We start from the raw sequence: 26,405 nt of genomic DNA, 5'->3' as shown, positions 1-26,405 counted from the left end.
ATTGCATGTCAGAAGATTTCCTTACTTCCATTGGATTTTTTCACCTATTTTACTGTTTGGACTTGATTATTTTTATACGTTTTTTCACATTTATATTGCACTGGGCTAATACCCATTTATCACTGAATCTTGTTTGTTCACATATATGTGTTCTATATACATGTATAGTTTTAGTGCTGCATTTTTTCACGTTACCGTATTACTATGAAAACAGAGCCATGTGGCTAACGTGCTCGTTCACAGCACAGCCACATCTCTCAGGGGAGGGGGGACAGAGGCATGTGTTGGTGTGTTGATGGAGTTGTATACACCCCCTGAGAACTTTTCAAACAGCAAATGGACTGTTTTTAGCAGCTGGAGGAAAGTTCAATTGCACATGCTGAAAAAACTAAAGGAGGTAGGAAAAAAAAGATTAGCCGATTAGTGATTAATGTAATAGGTGCTATTTATTTAACCCATCCCATACTTCTCTTTTAAACAACAACATAAAAAACCTATACACACTTGGACAAGATAAAAATACCAATATGCAATGAATTACATAACAACTACACAGCAGACAGAAGAACCCAGCACTGGCCTCAATGTGGTATAAAACAGCATTCGGCACCAGTGATCAGTTCAAGCCTCTTACCACATGTCTAGGACCCTCAGGTCATAAAAGTTTATGGTTATAAAGATCTCTCAAATGCTCCAATGACACCAAAGCTCCCAGAGTTAGGTCGTCACTCAATAGCCGGCCCAGATCCAAAATATGGGGACATGTCCTTAATAATATAAAAGAATTTCCATAGTGAAGTATGTACGAGTAAAATTAATAGTTTATTATGGTAATCAACTCGCATAGAAGTACAAGCGCTTTGTTTCCAACTATAAGGATGGCCATGGCGTCCAGCGTGCTGACGTCATACGTCGTAGGCCTCTCAATCCCAATACTTTTCTTCATTTCCATAAAAACTGTGGCACAAAATAAGGTCACTTTAGTATGGCTACTTTCCAAAAATGTGTCATTTTGGGGGTGGTTGTACTGTCCTGGCATTTTAACAGAAAGTAAGTAAAATCATTTTTTACAGTTTTGTATTGTTTTTTTCCATTATATAGTAAAAAAAATATAAAACCCAGTAGTTATTAAATACCACCGGAAGAAAGCTCTATCTGTCTGAGAAAAATGTAAATAAACTTAATTTGGGTAAAGTGTTTGCATGATGGTATTATTGTCAAATTATCACAGCAGTGGCCGGATAATGGTATTACACAATGGTACTCAAGTGATATACTGTATATACCCTTGGCAGAATTCATCTTGGCTAGAGATAAAGAGAACTGATCTACACAAATCCGCTTTTGGCCTGGATTGTCCTCATTCACAAAACATGGGTGAAGGTTTATACATATTCACAAAAAGGATACAGGGGGTGTAGAGCCCCCTGTGAAGGAAGTTACAGGCGGACCAAGCAGCTTAATTAGGGAATTTATTGCACAAAAGTTTATTTATTACAAAAACTGAGTAACCCACCACCAACACCTGAACTGTATTTAAAAAGACAATGTTGTCTACATTAAGAGCAGCTGCATCAACCATACATCAAGCACACACCATTTACACATAGTTGATACAAATCATCAGTTGGGGCAGAAAGTGTAAATGGAATAGCACATAAATCCTGGTGACATCGGGACATGTGCATAATTTGTACCACTTAATGCCACCATAGCCCCCAGCCGGGGGATATATGTGCATAAATTGAGGACCTGTGTAAAGTCTACACCCTGAGTCCTTAGATGGCAAAATTAAACAACCATGGAGAAAATGGCCTGCTGGTAAACAATCACTGTGTATTATATTGTATAGAGTAGCCACAGGATGTCAATTCCTCAGGGCCGTTTACTCAGACGGGACCATATAAACAGGGGTTAGCTCAGTAAAACAGTCTGTGCAGGTAGGCCATATAGTGAAAGTAGCTAAAGAACATGAATGGTGACACTGGTTAGCTAATAGACAGTCAAGGACCATATAGGTCTGCTCGCCCGACCAGAGGGCAGGAGTGACCCATAGCAGGAAGGTGTCACGGATGTCCCGATTGAAGCCCTCCTGATGATGAAAGTGTCACAGTGACCAAGCCTGGTCATCCGTTGGGCTCAGATCTCGTGCCGAGGATCGTGGAGCGTGAGCCTTGTGGATCCACTCACTATTGCAGATTCACTCGCAATTAGCAACTGTATGGTTAAAGTGCATTATAGTATTGATTTATTAGAGGCAAATAAGCTCTAAATTTTGCAAAAAAACTTGCACCAGAGCTTAGTGAATAAGATGAAGCTTCACTTTGCCAAAAATACTCAATCATGTTCAAGGAAGATAAAACAAACAGCATTTTTGCTTGTCCACAATTAGATTATGGAAATCATTAGAACGTCATCTCATTCACTAAGCTCTGGTGCAAATTCTCTTGTAAAGCGCACAGTCTGCCTTTAGTAAACAGGCCCCAATGCCACTGCTAAAAAACAATTAGGAAATTATAGGTATGTCCAGGCAATGTAGTTAAAATCATAGAGCTGGATTGAGATAGGAACATATGCTGGGCAGCAAAGGGTGCCAGTGATTTTCAGCATTCTGTTCAGATTTTACAAATGGCACAGTAGCTATTATATTCCTAATTCACCTCTAGTATGATGCAAAATTGGGAAAATAAAACAATGACGACAAATCTTTATTTCACAGTTCAGCTACAGATGTATGTCATTAGCATGTTGATCTCATTTCTTACATATGCTTCTGGAGGATGAATCTGATTGTAATTAAATGCAGTAGTCATATCCCAACCATTTATAAAACCAACATTGATGTCTTTAAAGATAATTTCCATAATGAGATAGTGAACATATGCATGGAAATCACTCATTCCTTCAAATTCTCCTCCCATCTCACTTGTATTCTCTGTCTTGATGATAACTTTTGTTTCTGGGCTTCTCAGAAGCAGGCGCTCTATGGCACGTCGGATATTGTACAGCCTCTTAATGTAGTGATGCACAGGGAATAATCTAAAATGCACCCCAATATTGAAAGCAATCACAGTGTACTGGTTTCCTCCTATTAAGTCAATTTCACGTGGAATAGTGCGCTCCTCTGTGAGGGTTGTGAATCCAAGATAAATAAATGGCCTTGCATGATGTTTCCAAAGAACATGGATATTTCTTTCAGTGTCAACACCTAAATGCTTTTGTGACCATCCTCCTTCATAGACATTGAGAAATTTTATGTCTAGAAAAAAAACAAAAAAAAAAACTTATACTGTTAAAATTTTGGTAGGCTTTGGAAATCTAAATGCTACTACTAGATTCAAAAATGCGGGTAAACAATTAGATAACATAGTACCAGAGATGGAAAAACATCCTAAAATCTGGCAATTTGCCTGATTTGACATGGATTTAAAATGATGAAATAAGATCATACAAAAAATTTTCCCTGATATATGTCTCCCTCACATATCTTACACCTTTTGAACTGAAATACATCTTGAAAATTTTCCACATGAAAATAGGATAGCAAACTATATTATCTTAAGCACAATGGGATACATTGGATTCTCTGGATTTCTTAAAGGGATTAGCATCAATGGCATCTTGGACAGAGAAGAAAAATCACTGATTAAAAAGTAAAAATATATCTCTCCTTAAAAAAACTTTTCTCAGGTACAGCAAAGTATCAACATTTTGCTGCAATTTAACAATGCTTCATGCAGCAATACGGTTATTCCATGCAATGCTGTAAGTCATAAATGTGTACAAGAAGCAGACCATGAAACAAATACTTCAATATCCTCAAAAACATTGAAAACCCAGCAGGATAAAAAGGACAAATTAAAAGAAACATCATTGCAGGATTACTGTGATGAAAAAAACAGAAAAGACTAGGTAGTTGCTAGTTTAAAAAAGTAGCAGTATAGTAGCAGTAGCAACACCAGCGATGTGTTGAGTTGATGTATAAAATCAGAGAAGCATTGCACTCCCATAAGCCAACCAGTGGCAGCCCCCCCTAATCCATGTACCCAGCCCTTAATCTACATGCAGGGCGCTGGACGCATGGATCCCAATGGGCTTTTTTTTTTTTTTGTTAGAAGCATTTGATTAGAGCCTGAGGCTCCATTTGGCTTAAAAAAAGGGTGGGCTCGGGACGCAGAGCACTGCGCCCTGAGCCCACCCAGTTGTGGGACAATAGCAAATACATTTTTGGCTAATGTCTTCCTGATTCTCCTCCCGGTTAATCAGGAAGTGTTCCTGAGACCCATCACCCGACTGGCAGAGAGGAAAAGTGATCCATTTGGCCGCCTAGGAGGAGGACCGAGACCAGGGCAGGACTTAGGGTGGTGGGGGCCCCTGGGCTTGAGTCGCTTTCGGGCCCTACCTTCTATACATTACCGTATTTATCGGCGTATAACACGTGCCGGCATTTTAAGGAAAAAATTACATTTAAATGCCCATCAATGCAGCCTTGCACAGCGTCCATCTGCAGCCTTGTCAGTGTAGCCTTGTCATTTGCAGCCTTGCCCCAGTGTCATTTGCAGCCTTGTCATTGCAGTCTTGAAGTTTAAAAATGGCGCCGCCGAGATACAGAGTCCTGTGTATCTCGGCGGCTCTTGGGTCCTCTCGGCGGCTCTCGGGTCCTCTCGCAGCCTTGTCAGTGTAGCCTTGTCATTTGCAGCCTTGCCCCAGTGTCATTTGCAGCCTTGTCATTGCAGTCTTGAAGTTTAAAAATGGCGCAGCCGAAATACAGAGTCCTGTGTATCTCGGCGGCTCTTGGGTCCTCTCGGCGGCTCTCGGGTCCTCTCTCAGTCCCGAGCGGAGCCGAGAGTAGCCGAGTGTTTGGGTACAGCATCACACAACTGCACAATTGTCAGTTAAATCAACGCAGTGCTGTATCGCAAAAAAAATGATTGAAGTGCAATATTTCTATTATTACATTGTTATATAAAATAAAATAGTTCAACTCACCAGAAACAGAATCAGTCGGAGCCTGAGCGTGTCACTTGCCAACGTCACCTGTCTTCAGATGCGGATTGTCACTTGCCACGTCACTTGTCAGCGGATGCAGGGTGTCACTTGTCAGCGGATGCAGGGTGCCACTTGTCAGCGGATGCAGGGTGTCACTTGTCAGCGGATGCAGGGTGCCACTTGTCAGCGGATGCAGGGTGTCACTTGTCAGCGGATGCAGGTTGCCACTTGTCAGCGGATGCAGGGTGCCACTTGCCACATCACTTGTCAGCGGATGCAGGGTGTCACTTGTCAGCGGATGCAGGGTGTCACTTGTCAGCGGATGCAGGGTGCCACTTGCCACGTCACTTGTCAGCGGATGCAGGGTGTAACTTGTCAGCGGATGCAGGGTGCCACTTGTCAGTGGATGCAGGGTGCCACTTGTCATCGGATGCAGGGTGCCACTTGTCATCGGATGCAGGGTGCCACTTGTCAGCGGATGCAGGGTGCCACTTGTCAGCGGATGCAGGGTACCACTTGCTACGTCACTTGTCAGCGGATGCAGGGTGTCACTTGTCAGCGGATGCAGGGTGTCACTTGCCACGTCACTTGTCAGCGGATGCAGGGTGTCACTTGTCAGCAGATGCAGGGTGTCACTTGCCACGTCACTTGTCAGCGGATGCAGGGTGTCACTTGCCAGCGGATGCAGGGTGTCACTTGTCAGCGGATGCAGGGTGTCACTTGTCAGCAGATGCAGGGTGTCACTTGCCACGTCACTTGTCAGCGGATGCAGGGTGTCACTTGTCAGCGGATGCAGGGTGTAACTTGTCAGCAGATGCAGGGTGTCACTTGTCAGCGGATGCAGGGTGCCACTTGTCAGTGGATGCAGGGTGCCACTTGTCATCGGATGCAGGGTGTCACTTGTCAGCGGATGCAGGGTGCCACTTGTCAGCGGATGCAGGGTGTCACTTGTCAGCGGATGCAGGGTACCACTTGCTACGTCACTTGTCAGCGGATGCAGGGTGTCACTTGTCAGCGGATGCAGGGTGTCACTTGCCACGTCACTTGTCAGCGGATGCAGGGTGTCACTTGTCAGCAGATGCAGGGTGTCACTTGCCACGTCACTTGTCAGCGGATGCAGGGTGTCACTTGCCAGCGGATGCAGGGTGTCACTTGTCAGCGGATGCAGGGTGTCACTTGTCAGCAGATGCAGGGTGTCACTTGCCACGTCACTTGTCAGCGGATGCAGGGTGTCACTTGTCAGCGGATGCAGGGTGTCACTTGCCAGCGGATGCAGGGTGCCACTTGTCAGCGGATGCAGGGTGTCACTTGTCAGCGGATGCAGGGTGTCACTTGTCAGCAGATGCAGGGTGTCACTTGCCACGTCACTTGTCAGCGGATGCAGGGTGTCACTTGTCAGCGGATGCAGGGTGTCACTTGCCAGCGGATGCAGGGTGCCACTTGTCAGCGGATGCAGGGTGTCACTTGTCAGCGGCAGCGGATGCAGGGTGTCACTTGTCAGCGGATGCAGGGTGTCACTTGCCACATCACTTGTCAGCGGATGCAGGGTGTCACTTGCCAGCAGATGCAGGGTGTCACTTGTCAGCGGATGCAGGGTGTCACTTGCCGGCGGATGCAGGGTGTCACTTGCCAGTGGATGCAGGGTGTCACTTGTCAGCGGATGCAGGGTGCCACTTGTCAGCGGAATCAGGGTGCCACTTGCCACGTCACTTGTCAGCCAATGCAGGGTGTCACTTGTCAGCGGATGCAGGGTGTCACTTGTCAGCGGATGCAGGGTGCCACTTGCCACGTCACTTGTCAGCGGATGCAGGGTGTCACTTGTCAGTGGATGCAGGGTGTCACTTGTCAGCGGATGCAGGGTGTCACTTGCCACGTCACTTGTCAGCGGATGCAGGGTGTCACTTGTCAGCGGATGCAGGGTGTCACTTGTCAGCGGATGCAGGGTGTCACTTGCCACGTCACTTGTTAGCGGATGCAGGGTGTCACTTGTCAGCGGATGCAGGGTGTCACTTGTCAGCGGATGCAGGGTGTCACTTGCCAGCGGATGCAGGGTGTCACTTGTCAGCGGATGCAGGGTGTCACTCGTCAGCGGATGCAGGGTGTCACTTGCCACATCACTTGTCAGCGGATGCAGGGTGTCACTTGTCAGCGGATGCAGGGTGTCACTTGTCAGCGGATGCAAGGTGTCACTTGCCAGCGGATGCAGGTTGTCACTTGCCAGCGGATGCAGGGTGTCACTTGTCAGCGGATGCAGGGTGTCACTTGTCAGGGGATGCAGGGTGTCACTTGCCATGTCACTTGTCAGCGGATGCAGGGTGTCACTTGCCAGCGGATGCAGGGTGTCACTTGTCAGCGGATGCAGGGTGTCACTTGTCAGAAGATGCAGGGTGTCACTTGCCACGTCACTTGTCAGCGGATGCAGGGTGTCACTTGTCAGCGGATGCAGGGTGTCACTTGCCAGCGGATGCAGGGTGTCACTTGTCAGCGGATGCAGGGTGTCACTTGTCAGCGGCAGCGGATGCAGGGTGTCACTTGTCAGCGGATGCAGGGTGTCACTTGCCACATCACTTGTCAGCGGATGCAGGGTGTCACTTGCCAGCAGATGCAGGGTGTCACTTGTCAGCGGATGCAGGGTGTCACTTGCCGGCGGATGCAGGGTGTCACTTGCCAGCGGATGCAGGGTGTCACTTGTCAGCGGATGCAGGGTGCCACTTGTCAGCGGATGCAGGGTGCCACTTGCCACGTCACTTGTCAGCAGATGCAGGGTGTAACTTGTCAGCGGATGCAGGGTGTCACTTGTCAGTGGATGCAGGGTGTCACTTGTCAGCGGATGCAGGGTGTCACTTGCCACGTCACTTGTCAGCGGATGCAGGGTGTCACTTGTCAGCGGATGCAGGGTGTCACTTGTCAGCGGATGCAGGGTGTCACTTGCCAGCGGATGCAGGGTGTCACTTGTCAGCGGATGCAGGGTGTCACTTGTCAGCAGATGCAGGGTGTCACTTGCCACATCACTTGTCAGCGGATGCAGGGTGTCACTTGTCAGCGGATGCAAGGTGTCACTTGCCAGCGGATGCAGGTTGTCACTTGCCAGCAGATGCAGGGTGTCACTTGTCAGCGGATGCAGGGTGTCACTTGTCAGGGGATGCAGGGTGTCACTTGTCAGCGATGCAGGCAGTCACTTGCCAGGGGATGCAGGGTGTCACTTGCCAGGGGATGCAGGGTGTCACTTGCCAGCCGATGCAGGGTGTTACTTGCCAGGGGATGCAGGGTGTTACTTGCCAGCTGATGTAGGGTGTCACTTGTCATGTCGCCTGCCACCGGGTCGAAGGGGGCCCCATCAGGTAGGATGCACGGGGGCCCCATGATTTCTAACATTCAGTGGGGGCGGCAAACTCCCGCCTGCTAGCCAGCCCGTTTTGCCGGCACCGCTGCTTATCAGGCTTGTGTAATCTCACTTCCTGGTAGCGGTGGAACGCACGATAGGGCGGACGTGACGTAATCAGCCGGAAATGATGCAAGACATGGGAGGCCCTATCTTGCGTTCCACCGCTACCAGGAAGTGAAAGTACACAAGCCCGATCGGTCCCCGTTAAATAATAAACAGTGGTGCCGGCGAAACGGGCTGGCTAGCGGCGGGAGTTTGCCGTGGATCCGGCCCTGCCCGCAAGGGCCCCCTATTAGGCGGGGCTCATGGGCTTGAGCCCACTCAAGCCTAATGATAAGTCCGGCTCTGAGGGAGACACATGGCTGGATGGCTGGGGATGGTGTCTGACCGAACCGATTGGGGGGGTTGGCTGTGGGTGCATTGTTTGCCACCCCCCCCACAAAAAATGACCACGAGCCACCAGCCGCCACTGCATCCAACCTAGTGTAAGCTTAGAAATGGCTTCAGCCCATTTGTCTCTGCCAAAGCCACGCCCCTGATGTTTTGCTTCACCCACCAGAAATTAATCATAGGTCCTATTATGAAGCTTTGGTGGGTGGAGCAAAAACCTCAGGGGACGTGGCTGAAACTCATGGGCTGAGGCCATTTTTACGTTTACACTAGGTTGGCTGTATGGGAGGGCAGCACGTCTTTGATTTTATACATGCATGGCTTCGGATGAGCACCATTGGCAGCCTGCACATTTTCTCCCTGGTGACTGCGGGAGTTTAGTTTCCCCAGCTTGATCAGCATTGATAATCTAACACCTAAGGTGAGCTGAGTTGCTATTTGATTCCCAGATTAAAAATTTCACTAAGAGAAATACAGAGTTTATCTGTCTCCAGCTTCAGTACTGTAACCTTCTAACTAACCTGGAACAATCTTGTAGATTAGAAAGCAAGAACCTCTTATCTGCAATTCAACAATGCAAAAAATTATTAAAGTCATTGCAGCAGCATGACAACTTGTTAACCGGTATTTTCAGAAGGAGAGGACAGCAATGCCAACCTCCATAATATCTTTTTTTTTCTACTTTTTTGGAGGGAAAAATAATAGATGCATATATATTTGCAGGAAAAAAATGTGCAGTTATTTTTTTGCAACTAAGCCTGCAAAGCATTGCAATTGGAGGGGGGGGGGGTCCCATTTGCATCATGTTACACCCTAAATACAGGTCTAACATGTAACATTTGGGAAAAGGTTAGCCTTTAAGTAAACAGTTCTATGTACTTTAATTGTAGCTAGGCTACTGGCATTCAAGTATTTATACATACTTAAGCAGTAAATACACCATAAAAAAAAGCTTTCACAGACCTCTGTTGCCGCAGGCACTGTGGAACACTTCATCCTCAAAGTTTACAGCAGAAGCAGCACTAAAGTAATTTTCACTGCAGCTCAGCTCTCCCAGAACACCTTCTCTGTGTTTACATTAGAAGATAGGAGACTGGAAGACTGCCAATTTTCACTGTTGGAAGGGGTGAATTGGAATTTTGAAGCCTCCTGCCCCCACACCATGTGAATTTGCTTATCCACTAAAACAATACATAAATAGTAAACCAAGACACTATTTTCCCGAAGTCCTTTATTAAAAGATAAAAATCCCTGAAAATGCCCCACAATATAAATCCATCACCAGTCATGTCGTCCAGCGATGCAGATCCTTTTTAACCATAATGAATGAGGCCCGCCTACTGTGGCGAAAGAAAAAAACAAAAAAGCTGTCACGCTCTGTGATCACTGCGTCCTTTAGATAGAGCTGATCACAGATCAGGGTAAAGGGCCAATCATAGCGGCCCTTTACCATATGATCAGCTATGTGCAATCACAGCTCGTTGCATGTAAACAAATGCATTTTCTTTCCTCGGCGCTGTCAGTGTGTGAGGAAAGGAAAGGCGATAACCGGCTTTCCTGTGACAGGGGACATTTACACTGATCAGTGCCCTGATTATCCATGCAGCTCCATAAGTGCCAAACAGTATCCATCAGTGCAGCATATCAGTGCCCATCAGTGCAGCATATCAGTGCCCATCAGTGCCGCCTTATCGCTGCAGCCTTATCACTGCAACCTTATCAATGCCTCAGTGCCCATCAGTGCAGCTTATCAGCGCCCATCAGTACAGCCTCATCAGTGCTCATCAGTGCTCATCAGTGCAACCTCATCAGCGCACATCAGTGAAGAAAAAAAATAATTATTTTCAAAATGTTATAACAGAAACAAAGAAAAAGTTTTGTTTTCAAAATTGTTGGTCTTATTTTGTTTGTACACTGGTACAGTGTTGCATGACCGCACAATTGTCATTCCAAGCGTGAGAGCGCTGAAATCCGAAAATTGGCCTGGTCAGGAAGGGGGTGAAAGTGCCTAGTAGGCAAGTGGTTAAAGGAATTGTGTGTAGCGCTACCCCCGAAGCAGCCGCTTGAGTTTGTTCAGTCCAGTAACAGTTTCACCCCCCTCTGGCACACCTGGCAATAGTGTAAGTGCAAAAACCAATGAGAAACACACATGTTATGATAAAACACAGAAATTGTCTTTACTGCAATATTTCTGTTGAAAAGTAACAAACAGTAACATTATATATGTTCAAGTAATGCAACGAGAGAGCAATAACTGAGGTGATGACCGCTATAGCTCAATACTATATTCAGGCTGCTTTCAGGAGATTCAAAACCTAAGGATAACCCCAAAAGCATAGGCACACTTACATGGCAAATAAATCACAATATGGCAATCCGTATCAGATTGGTTACCTTTACTCAGGTTGGCGCTTTGAGTCCAGGCAGGAGGAGAGCAGAGGAATGAACCTCTTTGTGTCAGGCCTCTTTCTTCTGTCCCCTGACACCAAAGGCCCAACTTTAACTGATCATCAGTGCCCTGATTACAACAAATACAGTGTCACAAAACAGTGCCCACCAATGCCAGCCTACAGTGCCCACCAGTGGCAGCAATCAGTGCCCACCGCTGCCCACAAGTCCTATCAATCAGTGCCCATTAGCGATTCCAGTTAGTGCTGGCAATCAGTGCCACCTATCAGTGCTGCCCATCAATGCCCATCACTGCTGTCGATCAATGCCCATCAGTGTCGCCCATCAGTACCACCCATCAATGCCCATCAGTGTGCATCTGTACCGCCTATCCGTGCCACCTATCAGTGTCCACCAGTGCTGCCTATCAGTGCCCACCAGTGCTGTCTATTAGTGGCCACCAGTGCCACCCAACAGTGCCCATCAGTGCCACCTATCAGTGCTCATCAGTGTCACCTATCAGTGCCCATAGGTGCGGCATATTAGTGCCTCCTCATCAGTGCCACCTCATCAGTGCCCATAAGTGCCACCTCATCAATGCCCACCAGTTCAGCCTATCAGTGCCACCTCATCAGCGCACATCAGTGAAGGTGAAAAATTACTTAGTTACAAAATTTACTGACAGAAAAAAAGTAAAAAACATTTTTTTTTTCAAAATTTTTGGTCTTTTTTTGTAAAAAATAAAAAACCCAGTAGTGATTAAATACCACCAAAAGAAAGCTCTATATGTGTGAAGAAAATGATAAAAAATTTGTTTGGGTACAGTGTTTTCAGCGCTGAAAGCTGAAAAATGGCTTGGGCAGCAAGGGGGTGTAAGTGCCTGGTAGGCAAGTGGTTAAACACTTTATTCAAATCAACATGTAATGGCTTAACTTCATAGATAAACTGTTCCACACACCCACTGCATATACAGAACCCTGAATATGTACAGTATGTGCGGGTCCGTATGGCACTAGTAGCTTCAGTCCTTTTGAAGAACAGATAAAACTGTGTGTCTTCAGCTAGCCACTTTTGTTGGTGCACTTAAACTCCTGAATAGCAGGGCCAAACACCACAACTGGCCCGGATTATCAAATGAAGAAGGCAGGATCTTTCTCAGCAAGGTGAAAGGACAATGGTGTCTGTATACAGTGTCCCTGAAAATGAATGGCCTTATCATTTAGCCCTGTGGCACTACAAGTGTCAGCAAAATGACTAACAGCAATGACGTCTGTATACGGTGTCCATTTAACTTCTTCTGTGGTGCAGTGTCTCTGTTTCCTGCAAATGGGCAAAAGCACTCTCAACGAACGTCCTGGAACAGCAGGCTCTCCTAGCGACCCGATTGGTCACCTCACACTGGAATGCTTCATAATCGGTGCAGGTGCATCTGGATGTGCACCTGGGACCCCCCCTCTCAGGCTTGATGTCCCGACTGGCGGCAAATGCCTAAATCGCATGGCAAAATCACCTGAGAGACAGCATCTCTCCCTCAGGTCTGATCTCTTCCTCCACCTCGTGCTGTCTAAATTCTGCTCAGGAAATCAAAATGGAGTCTCTCCTTTCCTGCTCTCAGAGCATGCTGGTCTTTTGTAGTTCCATACAGTCTAATCTTAATGTGAAACTTGAGTTCTGGAACTACATTTCCCTGTATGCTTTGCTTCCTGGTCACTCAATCACTCTATTGGCAGGATGTGATGACACAGAGTCTTAGCTGACACTAGAGGGAAACAATGTTGCAGTGTCTTTTGATACTGCAGGTAAGATAGACAGCTCCCTGCTACATGTGCATTTAATATTTCACTTTAAACATTAATAAAATCATTGCTCCTACCAAACTGAATATTTCCATTCTTTTTTCCTTAGAAAATACGCAATACGTTTTTCCAAGATTCAGCTTCCTTTGACTTCAATAGGGTTTGGATTCGGCACCGCAACATTCTGCAAACCCACCCTGAACCAAACCCAGGTATATTTGGTCCATCGCTAATGATCAATTACTCCACAGTGTCTTCAGCTACAGTGGCCCGTGAGAGCTTGTTTTAAAGTGCATATACTGTTTGTTTGTTTTTTGTTTTTTTTTATATTAGTCCTTTATTATAAATGTTTCATCATTACAAACCAAAATACATTATTATTGGATATAGTACTTATCACTTATACAGTTTGTCCATAAATTCCTTATTTCTAATACCTTACATATGGTCAATCCATGGCAAATTCTGAATTTTTCTATCTTTTTCTTACATATATTCTCTAATCCACATAACAAGTATTTAACCACAAATAATAACATCATAATCATAAACATACAAAAAAAAAAATAAAAAAATAAAAACAAAAAAATAAAAAAACACACCCCACCACAAGCAAGTCAGAAGACGTTCCATTTCCTGCCCACTGTAGTATTCTAGGTATCTGTACCTATGTAAAAGTTACCTCTGCCGGCTGCTTAAGTCAGTAGTTTCTTCTCTACCCGCTGATTTTACCCTCTACCTCCATATTCCATCTGGTACCATTTTTACTATCCATAATTATGCTTGCCCATCCTTCTAAGGATCAGCAAAAGACAGTGAGGATGGGGCTAACCGTGGAACCGAAATCCATGGTTTCCACAGTTTGTACAGGTAATTGGGTATGCCTCTGTTACAATAGATCTGTTGTTCCTTCAGAATATTGTTGTTTACCTGAAGGCGCCATTCCTCAAAAGAAGGTGCACTCAGAGATATCCACCTTAGGGCAATTAGCTTTCGTGCCATAAACAGTAGTCCGCTAACTAGTATCAGAATCTCATGGGGCATAAGTTCTACATCAAGGTAGCCCAGCAGGCATATTTTAGGGTCCCTATGGATATATGTATTAAAGGTTTTGTTAATTGTATTGGACAGTCCGGGGAATCACGCCTACCCCACTTAAATAGTTTGACCGGTGTTCTATATACCCTGTATATTATAAATAATTGGGTCAGACATTGTGCTGGTGATAATGAAACTAGGGGTACCCTTTCTAATATTGTTTGCCAAGTAGCATCTGAAATGTCCCCTATATCGAGCTCCCACCCTCTTCTGCCCGGGCAAACACCCTGATCTCGATATGATCTCGTAAGTTGAAGCATATAGAGATGAGATCAAGCCTTTTTTTTCAATAATCCATGCTAATAAAGTTATAAGTGGCATTGGTTTTATCTCTTTCTTTTGCCCTTTAAACTGAGATTGGACTGCGTGTCTTAGTTGTAAGTATTTAAAAAAAACTATGATGGGGTAAATGAAAAGATTCTTGTAAATCCTGAAAGGAGCGTAGAGTATTATGTGAGTACAACTGTGTTATTTATTGGAGGTTCTTAGAGCGCCAACTTTTGAATCCCTCCAGTTTACCAAGTTCTTTATATTGCTTATTCCCCCAAAGTGGTGAATACTCCGAGGCACCTTCATATTTCATTATACTCCTCATTTCCTTCCAAACTCTATTCATGAGTGCCATTGTTGGGCTCTTATAGGTATGAACAAAGGCCCCAGATTCCAACTGGGCCAGGAGGTTGTAGTGAGAGCTTTACTTAGCAGTAGGGCCTGTATAATGTCCACCCAGTTCACAACTCCTCAGCCAGCAAATTGCTGAAGCTGGGCGGCTATGAAGTAAAGTCTAGGCTGAGGTATCGCCAATCCGCCCCACATCCCTTTCTCTCTGGAGAATTGATAGTCTAATCCTGGGATTTTTTCCTTTCCATAATAACCTTCGAAAAATTGATTCTATTTTTTTGAACCATTTGAGAGGTATCCATATCGGTGAGTTGTGAAAAATATATAATAATTGAGGGGCCCAGAACATTTTTATAAGGTTTGCTCGACCTACCATCGATAATGGCAACTTAGTCCATGCCATGCTCTTAAGTTGGAATTTAGTAAGGATAGGGGATAAATTATTAGTGAATTTACTACTTGTTTAGAACATGTATATACGTTAACCACTTGTGGACCGCCCGCTGTTGTTATACGTCGGCTGTTTGAAGAGGAATATTGTTGTTATGGCAGCAGTCCCTCCTCTAAAGTGAAGCCAGGGCTGGGATTTCAATCATGTGATTGGACTGGAGCACCCTTAGATTAGGTAAGTATACACATCTTTCCTTTACAGGGTAGGTAACATAGGGCTTAGAATGGGTGTGGGAACAGGTTTAGGTTTAGTTAGATTTTGACCAGGCTTCTTCTTTATTGTCCATAGCATGGCCACAGTTACAGTAAGAATATGTACATATGTGTTCATAGCCTGGAGAAGCAAGAAGGAGCATTCTTGTCTGTCCTTTATTTACAAACTCAACTGAGAATGTGGCTAGGTACACCCAGAGGCGGCTCTAGACTTTGTGAGGCCTTAGGCAAAACTTAGACATGAGGCCCCACTCACTCCCATAATGGGAAAAAAAATTCAAGGGATGAAAATGAACTGTATTAGGAGGGTACAGTATAGGGGAGTGGACAGTACAGGGGGTAGGTGAGTGGGCATAATAAAAATATAGGGAAGCTGCTCTCACAGATCCTACCTATTCTGGTAGGCTGTCACAAAGAGAGAAATAAAAGGGGGATGGGTGAAGAAGGAAGGAAGGAAGGAAGGAAGGAAGGAAGGAAGGAAGGAAGGAAGGAAGGAAGGAAGGAAGGAAGGAAGGAAGGAAGGAGAAAGAAAGAGAAAAAAAGATGGAACGAAAGAAAGAAAGAAAGATGGAAGGAACGAAAGAAAGAAAGAAAGAAAGAAAGAAAGATGGAAGGAACGAAAGAAAGAAAGAAAGATGGAAGGAACGAAAGAAAGAAAGAAAGATGGAAGGAACGAAAGAAAGAAAGAAAGAAAGAAAGATGGAAGGAACGAAAGAAAGAAAGAAAGAAAGAAAGAAAGAAAGAAAGAAAGAAAGAAAGAAAGAAAGAAAGAAAGAAAGATGGAAGGAACGAAAGAAAGAAAGAAAGATGGAAGGAACGAAAGAAAGAAAGAAAGAAAGAAAGAAAGAAAGAAAGAAAGAAAGAAAGAAAGAACGATAGATAGATAGATAGATAGATAGATAGATAGATAGATAGATAGATAGATAGATAGATAGATAGATAGATAGATAGATAGATAGATAAATAGAAGGAAAGAAAGAAAGAGAAGGGGGTGGAGACGAAAGGGAAGGAAGAGCATCCCCTACATCAGTGTACTCACTGGGAGGCAGGAGGGACTGGATGGATGGATGGATGGATGGATCAGACTCCTCTTGTCCTTTTCTCTTTGCTGGGCTTCAGCTTGAATCTTCCCGCCCACACATCCCCTTCTCTGAGGCAGAGCAGAGCGAGGAGAGTGGGCAGGGAAGACACAGGAGGAGAGGGCGGGAGGAGGAGGAGCAGAAGCTCTCTCTCCTCTTCTGTCTGGCTGTGCGGGCAGCAGGGGGAGGGGGGAGATCTGTCAGAGCAGGCTCTACTGAGCGGCTCTCCCTCCCTGTCTGTGATCCGGAGCTCCGATCACAGGTCTCACTCGCAGCCCGTATCTCTCCCTGTAGCAAAGTGAGGGGATACAGGACTGTGTGATGGCGGAGATCTCTGCTGCTGGAAGGGGCGGCTCTCTAATTAGGTAAACTAGCCAGCTGTGCGAGGCCCCTATGACTGCGAGGCCTGAGGCCACCGCCTATTTCGCCTAATTAGAGAGCCGCCTCTGGGTACACCCTCAACGTTTATTCTGATTTAGAGGTAGATTTAAACAAATGAATCATAGTTTCATACTAGCAAGTAGCAATACTTACTTTTCAACTTAGTTTCAAAAATATATATCCACTGATGCATGGTTGAGTCCCCAAACATGTAGAAAAACCTTCCCTTCATGCAAGCATTTCTTTCTTCTACTTCATGGTAGGTCAGCATGTTGCAAGTCTTTGGGTACCAAATATTGTTCATAACATATCCACTGGGGTATTCTAATTTCCCTCCTGTTTTGCATTTCTCTTTTGCCTCTAAACTTGAATCTGACAAAAATATAATAGAAGTATTTGCATTAATAATATAACCATTACTTTTGAATTGTACCACAGCTATATAAATTTGTTGCACAACCATTAAATTATAGAGACCATTTGCATCTGAGATCAATTTTTTCATCTCAACAAAAAGTGACTAGAACAAAACATGGATATGTTAGGCACTTGTTGTAACACGCAGATGTAATATTATGCAAAAGTGTCAGATGAATGAGAGAAAAACTATACTGGTTTTTATTTTTTTACATATACTGTATACAATGTACAATATTTGTTAAACAAATATAATATGTATTACAAGGCAAACACACAAAGCAGGGTTCCCATGGAGAGCTCAGCAAAACCTATTTTCTTTCAGATACAGTTTATAATAATTTGCAATGTGTCCAGTGGGTCTGCATGTACATTCATTCTGTGCAAATTGATAATTGAAAGAATTTTCTCTTCTGAATAAATGTTCTCTTATTATGGGTTGAGGAACATAGAGGGCATTAAAAAATGAATGTAACCAATACATGTAAATGGTTACATTGATTTGCTAATTCCCTCCAGCATTCTCTAGAATGGTTATATAGTATTTATTGTTACAAAGACATATGTACAGTATCTCAAAAATGTGAGTACACCCCTTGCATTTTTTGTTAATATTGTATATCTTTTCATGTGACAACACTGAAAAAATGACACTTTGCTATAATGTAAAGTAGTGAGTGTACAGCTTGTATAACAGTAAATTTGCTGTCCCCTCAAAATAACTCAAGACAACCTCTGGATATGGCGCTGAGCATGTGCACTCATCTTCTTTGGTCGACCATGGGGAGGCCTGTTCTGAGTGGAACCTGTCCTGTTAAACCACTGTATGGTCTTGGCCACCGTTCTGCAGCTCAGTTTCAGGGTCTTGGCAATCTTCTTATAGCCTAGGCCAGTGATGGCGAACCTTGGCACCCCTGATGTTTTGGAACTACATTTCTCATGATGCTCATGTACTCTGCAGTGTAATTGAACATCATAGGAAATGTAGTTCCAAAACATCTGGAGTGCCAAGGTTCGCCATCACTGGCCTAGGCTATAAGAAGATTGCCAAGACCCTGAAACTGAGCTGCAGAATGGTGGCCAAGACCATACAGTGGTTTAACAGGACAGGTTCCACTCAGAACAGGCCTCGCCATGGTCGACCAAAGAAGATGAGTGCACGTGCTCAGCGCCATATCCAGAGGTTGTCTTTGGGAAATAGACATATGAGTACTGCCAGCATTGCTGCAGAGGTTGAAGGAGTAGGGGGTCAGCCTGTCAGTGCTCAGACCATACACTGCACGCTGCATCAAATTGGTCTGCAAGGCTGTCGTCCCAGAAGGAAGCCTCTTCTAAAGATGATGCAAAGAAAGCCTGCAAACAGTTTGATGAAAGCAAGCAGACTAAGGACATGGATTATTGGAACCATGTCCTGTGGTCTGATGAGACCAAGATAAACTTAAACTTGCTGTGCCCCTGGCTACACCAATCTGTACCTGGGGGGGGTGGGAACGTCACCTGTTCTCTCGAGACCAGTATTCAGAATATCTAGATCAAATTTTGATCTGGAAACGCTACATAGATGACATTTTTATCATTTGGACAGGCACAAAAAAGACCCTGGAAAAATGTATACAAATGCTGAATGTCAACCAATTCAATCTAAAATTTACATACTATTGTCATGCCGATACTGTCAATTTTCTGGATCTCGAGATCTACAGGGACGGTAACAACACCCTATCTACAAATTTATTTAGGAAAGCCACAGCAGGAAACACACTGCTACATGCGACAAGTGCACATCCTCCCCCCCTCATTAGAAGCATACCGTATGCACAGTATCTTCGTCTTCGCCGAAATTATACAAAAATGACGGATTTTAAACACCAGTCCAACCTACTCAGGTTACGACTCCTGGCTAGAGGTTACAGTCGGTCCCTCCTACGCAAGGCCTTTAATAAGGCCAAGGGCAAATCACGGACTGACCTTCTGTATGTGAAAAAAACCCAACCACAAAAATCCACGGTTAGTTTGATTACTCAATTTTCTTCCCATCATCATGACATTAACAATATCCTGAAAAAACACTGGCATTTCTTGACAGAAGACCCTATTTTAAAGAAATATGTTAACATACACCCTGAAATAGTCTATAGACGGGCAACTTCTCTGAAGGACAGACTAGTATCTAGTCAGTATAAAACCTACAACCCTATTGCCCCACAGCTATCAAGGGGCACAGCGCCCTGTGGCAGCTGTTCCTTCTGTCCGTGGATATCTTCTGAATATCCTATTTCACTGCCTAATGGCGAAATCTACCATCCAAAATTTGCAGCTACATGCTACACCCAAGGGGTAGTCTACTTGATGAAGTGCACCTGTGGGGTTTTCTATGTGGGGAAGACGGTCAGACAGTTGAGGCAAAGAATCAATGACCATATTTACTACTCAGGGAACGGGAAGATGCTCACTCCGGTGAGCAGACATCTCGACTTATACCACCGTTTCAATACGTCCTCTATTTCTTTTGCTGTTCTGGCCATCGTCCCCCAAAACCCCAGAGGTGGTGAATGGGACAAATTCATATTACAAAAAGAGACCCTATGGATCGAGCGTTTAAACGCCACTAGGGCACCGGGTTTGAATGAATCCCATTCATACAGACCCTTCCTGTGAGCCTATGTTTGTGGCCCACGCAAAGCCCCTCTAGCACGCAGTAGCCTTGCCATAAGAAATGTTTATGAAATGAAAATAATTGTTGATGACATGATATGACACATTATGTTTTAATTAATTTTTTTCAAACTTCCAGATCGATGTACTCATATGTTCCCCCCCCCCCTTTGAAATGTTATAAGTTACTGATATTGCTTATTTGTGTCTCCTGTCCCCGTATGGGATGTCACAACCATATAATAATGTTATAAGCTATATGTTTATTGTATATACATTTTTGTCTCCTTTCCCTGCCAGGTTGATGTCTCAGGGACTTTCCCTTAGTGTTGGTCTCCTCCTGTTTTGCATGGTCCTTGCCTCGATGAGTTCCGCTGCTCAGCGCCGCACATCCGGTCCGACCTTTTGACCGGATGTGCGGCGACTGTCAGAGATACGGGGACTCCCTTCCCCTAACCTCCGCCTTTGCTGCTTGCGTACTCGCCTGGCCCCATCCCCCCCTCGCGCCACCCCTCGGCGCATGCGCGGAATCCTCCCGATGCTGCGTCGTTCCTACGTGAGGGCGACGTGGTGCGGCACATGCGAGGTGGCCCGCAGTGGGGCCGGAAAACACGCTACGCTCTTCGGAGCCGCTTGTTTCCGGCCGGAGTCACCAAATATAGGGACGCATTGGTGTCTATCTTTATGCGGTCACAGCACCGGTCTCTGTTAGATCGGACGGCGCATCTCTGTGCTTCCTCTCAACTATTTTAGGGTAAGGTTATGTTACTCTTATTTATACTCTCTGATTATAATATTATTATTATTATATATTATTATACTCTCTTTCATGTATGCAGCCTTTTTTGACTGCAACACTTGGCAACATCAATGTGATTGTTTATTCCCCCTTTTCTTTTTCCATATACCAGCATTACAATGATAAAGCCCTTGGTTTCCCTTTCATGGATACCTGATGCTACATTTCCCTGAGAGGTTCCAGGTTGTGGCCGGCTGCTGTCTCCAATTCATTTTAGACATCTGTTACTAGTGATCGAATTGCGATCATCTGTATATAATTACAATTGGCAGTTCTCTGTAACCTTACCATACTCAATTGGTAAGTGAACTACGTTTCCCTATATACCTTATATATGTTTCCTTCTTTTCCCTTTCTTCTCCTTCTTTCTTTTTTCCTCGTTCCCCTCTCTCTCCCCTTCCTCCCCTCTCCCCCCCCCTTTTTTTGTTTTTTCCTTTTTTTTCCTCTCTTTGATCCCCCCTCCTTTTTCTTCTTCCTCTTTCCTTTTTATTTTTGCCCCCCTTTTCCCTCCTCTCCCCCCCTCCCTTTCCCCCCCCTTCCCCTTTCTTTTTCCTCTTCCTCCCTCCCTTTATCCTTCCCCCCTTCCCCCATTCCATCTCCTTCCTTCCTCTCCCCCCTCCTATTTTTCTGCTCTCTCCCTCTTTTTTTTTTGCCCCTGGTCTTATTATTTATAACTTCCTACATATATACACATATAGATTATTCAAAATCTTCCAATTTAGTATGTATCCTCTGCTTCCCCTATTTTGGTTGACCCTGACCATCGGGTTTTACTGTGTGTCGGCTAGAGACCATAATCTTTTATAGGGCCTGTCCCATGAGCCATTATACTTGGCAGTGGTTATACTTTCAATATTGAAATTCCTATGTACATTTTGCTTAGCATATTCATTTTTTGATCTTCTGTCTTTGTGATAGTGTTTGTTGTCTCTTTTATGTATTTTAATTTAGAATCTCTAGCTCCTGAGGAAGCGTTCTGTGCAACGCGAAACATGTAGAGTAACTAGAGAACATCTCACCGTGGATCACCAAACCTGCAGCACCCTGTCTGTTATAACTATGTGACTGTCTACTGTTCAATGCTCAGGGGAAGTATTTCTCCTCTACCTTGATTAAGTGATTTGTTTATACATTTATAATCTCCTCAAATGTTACATAAGCTTGCAGGATAGGATCCATACGGTGTATTAACATTAGGGTTTATATCTAGCCTGATCTGTTTTTAAACATTTACAAATAATTTTTCTATTATTCCTTTGGCTGCCAGCTGTCAGGCTAATTGATTATGCTATTTATATGCACCTAGTGTTTTTCATGTATACATTTACCCATATGATGTTATTACTCTATGCATACGTTATTACGATGTTACTTAGTTATTGATCTCTGTATATGAAATTTACTATTACTTAGCAATTTGAATCGAGTATGCATATGTACACTATGAGAATATTTCATTATGCTTTTCCATATGATGTTTATCATCTATATGCATTATATATTTTTTTTATATAATTTTTATTCCAATAAAATTGACCACGTTTTCTACACCAAGTCTACCACCTCATTTAAAGTCCCACGTTCCCTTTTTGTTCTACTGAATCCGGGATGATAAAGTCCCAACTCCCCTTACTTGATTGTTTTTGAAATAGGGATGGAGGTGTTTGACTTTGGTTGGCAGTGTTCCCCTGCCATCCACGTGTAGATGTTGTACACGTGGCGAGACAACATCTATCCATGCTTTTCAGTTGGCGCCAGTACTGTATCATGCCTTAGTTCACGGCGGATTGTGCAGATACTGCCACTCCGGGCCGGGTTTTTTGTCTTGTTCCCGGGAGCTGCGATGCGCTCTGCACGCTCGCCCTCCCCCCCCCCCCTTGGGGTGGTGGGCGGGCGTCCACAGCGCATCGGCGCCACGCCCAGCGGCCTCACGTGTGAGGTGTCATCATTTTTTGGCGCCACAGCGGAGCAGCCTGTTGTTTCCATCTGGCCGACAGTGGGGTTCTCGGCGTCAGGGTACGTGCGACGATGTGCCATGCGTGCCCAGGCTCCCACCTCTTTCTTCCTGTCGTGTGCGTGACGCTGGTGATGGCCCCCCCTCCTCGGACGCGCATATAGCCTTTCTCCACCGCAGGTCTCCTCCTTTCATACACAGGCAGCACGCTCACTTTTTGGAAGCCTTTCCCATTAGCACTCGCACATTAGGTAAACACAGAGGTGTCCCATGGACAGCACCTCTTAGCACACGTTGTTTCCGTTTCCCTCCTTTCCTGTTTTTCACTAGTCACCCATCCTTGGTGATGCGGTGGTCCATACCACCACCGGCCTTACATACCACACATACACATATTCTTTAGTTTTTCACCACTACCACCATTGGTCACCTCCTTATATATATTTTCATTTTATTACTAGGTCTCATTCACATTCTTGGATTCCATCACTGTTCATACCTTCATCACAAGAGGCCTGTGTTTCTGGGGGTTTCTGCATGTGCTAATCCTTGGACATGGGGTGTTCCATCACCTCAGCTCCCGGGACGGACCATTCCCACGGCTCCGGTTTTGCCTATTCTGCATACCGTCGCTACGCACGGGCATGTAAGTACCCAGGGCATACCACACTATCAGTTTTTTACCCGCTGTACTTACTTACATTAGAATTAATTTTTATAATTTATACAATTTTTGTAGATACCCCACCACATCCGCCCCTGAAGAAGTGTATCTCACACAGAAACGCGTCGGGCATTAAGGATGTAGTTACATGCCTATCAACTCCGTATCAAGATATGTTACACATAATTTTTCTATTATTCCTTTGGCTGCCAGCTGTCAGGCTAATTGATTATGCTATTTATATGCACCTAGTGTTTTTCATGTATACATTTACCCATATGATGTTATTACTCTATGCATACGTTATTACGATGTTACTTAGTTATTGATCTCTGTATATGAAATTTACTATTACTTAGCAATTTGAATCGAGTATGCATATGTACACTATGAGAATATTTCATTATGCTTTTCCATATGATGTTTATCATCTATATGCATTATATATTTTTTTTATATAATTTTTATTCCAATAAAATTGACCACGTTTTCTACACCAAGTCTACCACCTCATTTAAAGTCCCACATTCCCTTTTTGTTCTACTGAATCCGGGATGATAAAGTCCCAACTCCCCTTACTTGATCGTCCTCTATTTCTTTTGCTGTTCTGGCCGTCGTCCCCCAAAACCCCAGAGGTGGTGAATGGGACAAATTCATATTACAAAAAGAGACCCTATGGATCGAGCGTTTAAACGCCACTAGGGCACCGGGTTTGAATGAATCCCATTCATACAGACCCTTCCTGTGAGCCTATGTTTGTGGCCCACGCAAAGCCCCTCTAGCACGCAGTAGCCTTGCCATAAGAAATGTTTATGAAATGAAAATAATTGTTGATGACATGATATGACACATTATATTTTAATTAATTTTTTTCAAACTTCCAGATCGATGTACTCATATGTTCCCCCCCCCCCCCTTTGAAATGTTATAAGTTACTGATATTGCTTATTTGTGTCTCCTGTCCCCGTATGGGATGTCACAACCATATAATAATGTTATAAGCTATATGTTTATTGTATATACATTTTTGTCTCCTTTCCCTGCCAGGTTGATGTCTCAGGGACTTTCCCTTAGTGTTGGTCTCCTCCTGTTTTGCATGGTCCTTGCCTCGATGAGTTCCGCTGCTCAGCGCCGCACATCCGGTCCGACCTTTTGACCGGATGTGCGGCGACTGTCAGAGATACGAGGACTCCCTTCCCCTAACCTCCGCCTTTGCTGCTTGCGTACTCGCCTGGCCCCGTCCCCCCCTCGCGCCACCCCTCGGCGCATGCGTGGAATCCTCCCGATGCTACGTCGTTCCTACGTGAGGGCGACGTGGTGCGGCACATGCAAGGTGGCCCGCAGTGGGGCCGGAACACGCTACGCTCTCTATCTTTATGCGGTCACAGCACCGGTCTCTGTTAGATCGGACGGCGCATCTCTGTGCTTCCTCTCAACTATTTTAGGGTAAGGTTATGTTACTCTTATTTATACTCTCTGATTATAATATTATTATTATTATATATTATTATACTCTCTTTCATGTATGCAGCCTTTTTTGACTGCAACACTTGGCAACATCAATGTGATTGTTTATTCCCCCTTTTCTTTTTCCATATACCAGCATTACAATGATAAAGCCCTTGCTTTCCCTTTCATGGATACCTGATGCTACATTTCCCTGAGAGGTTCCAGGTTGTGGCCGGCTGCTGTCTCCAATTCATTTTAGACATCTGTTACTAGTGATCGAATTGCGATCATCTGTATATAATTACAATTGGCAGTTCTCTGTAACCTTACCATACTCAATTGGTAAGTGAACTACGTTTCCCTATATACCTTATATATGTTTCCTTCTTTTCCCTTTCTTCTCCTTCTTTCTTTTTTCCTCGTTCCCCTCTCTCTCCCCTTCCTCCCCTCTCCCCCCCCTTTTTTTGTTTTTTCCTTTTTTTTCCTCTCTTTGATCCCCCCTCCTTTTTCTTCTTCCTCTTTCCTTTTTATTTTTGCCCCCCTTTTCCCTCCTCTCCCCCCCTCCCTTTCCCCCCCCTTCCCCTTTCTTTTTCCTCTTCCTCCCTCCCTTTATCCTTCCCCCCTTCCCCCATTCCATCTCCTTCCTTCCTCTCCCCCCTCCTATTTTTCTGCTCTCTCCCTCTTTTTTTTTTGCCCCTGGTCTTATTATTTATAACTTCCTACATATATACACATATAGATTATTCAAAATCTTCCAATTTAGTATGTATCCTCTGCTTCCCCTATTTTGGTTGACCCTGACCATCGGGTTTTACTGTGTGTCGGCTAGAGACCATAATCTTTTATAGGGCCTGTCCCATGAGCCATTATACTTGGCAGTGGTTATACTTTCAATATTGAAATTCCTATGTACATTTTGCTTAGCATATTCATTTTTTGATCTTCTGTCTTTGTGATAGTGTTTGTTGTCTCTTTTATGTATTTTAATTTAGAATCTCTAGCTCCTGAGGAAGCGTTCTGTGCAACGCGAAACATGTAGAGTAACTAGAGAACATCTCACCGTGGATCACCAAACCTGCAGCACCCTGTCTGTTATAACTATGTGACTGTCTACTGTTCAATGCTCAGGGGAAGTATTTCTCCTCTACCTTGATTAAGTGATTTGTTTATACATTTATAATCTCCTCAAATGTTACATAAGCTTGCAGGATAGGATCCATACGGTGTATTAACATTAGGGTTTATATCTAGCCTGATCTGTTTTTAAACATTCATGTTTGTCCATTGTCTTTTTATACTTTACTAATAAAATACCCCTAACAAATTAACTTTTTTGTAGTTTAATACTATTGTGCCTTCAAAGTCACATTCCTAGACTCTATGCACTCACAATCTTAATTCTGGGGACGCTGGCACAATTGCTATCGAGTACCTGCAGAGTCACCCTGTATATTGAGGTACTGTAGCACTAGGTCCTTCATCACATGCTTTGGGGAATTCATCCATAAATCTGACCACAAAAGAGATGGGTATAGTGTGTATGGGTTTAGCAAAGTCAGCAGATAGATGATTGAGGATAGATAGAGAATTGGTATCAGCTGACTTAGCAGTTGGGGGGAGGGAGGGTTCCAAATGGTTTGGGGACCCAAAAAATAAAGCCTCTGGCACTCTGCCTGA

At 44.4% G+C, this 26,405-nt stretch overlaps 1 protein-coding gene across 4 annotated transcripts in view; it reads right to left on the bottom strand.

The window, feature by feature from the left end:
- Positions 1 to 2,678: 2,678 nt before the first annotated feature.
- Positions 2,679 to 26,405, bottom strand: part of LOC141145232 (NXPE family member 1-like) — a 216,022-nt gene continuing 192,295 nt past the window's right edge. For all 4 annotated transcript variants that reach the window (XM_073631739.1, XM_073631737.1, XM_073631741.1 and 1 more), the window contains 2 exons: positions 16,944 to 17,162; positions 2,679 to 3,259 (listed from right to left, as the gene is read on the bottom strand). In XM_073631739.1, coding sequence (XP_073487840.1) covers positions 2,721 to 3,259; positions 16,944 to 17,162 — 758 coding nt within the window. In that variant the 3' untranslated portion in view covers positions 2,679 to 2,720. The remainder of the gene's footprint in view (positions 3,260 to 16,943; positions 17,163 to 26,405) is intronic.

The sequence above is a fragment of the Aquarana catesbeiana genome, linkage group LG05, assembly GCF_042186555.1.
Source record: "Aquarana catesbeiana isolate 2022-GZ linkage group LG05, ASM4218655v1, whole genome shotgun sequence".
In the NCBI taxonomy this organism is placed as follows: Eukaryota; Metazoa; Chordata; class Amphibia; order Anura; family Ranidae; genus Aquarana; species Aquarana catesbeiana.
This window is presented reverse-complemented; position numbering and strand designations above follow the sequence as displayed.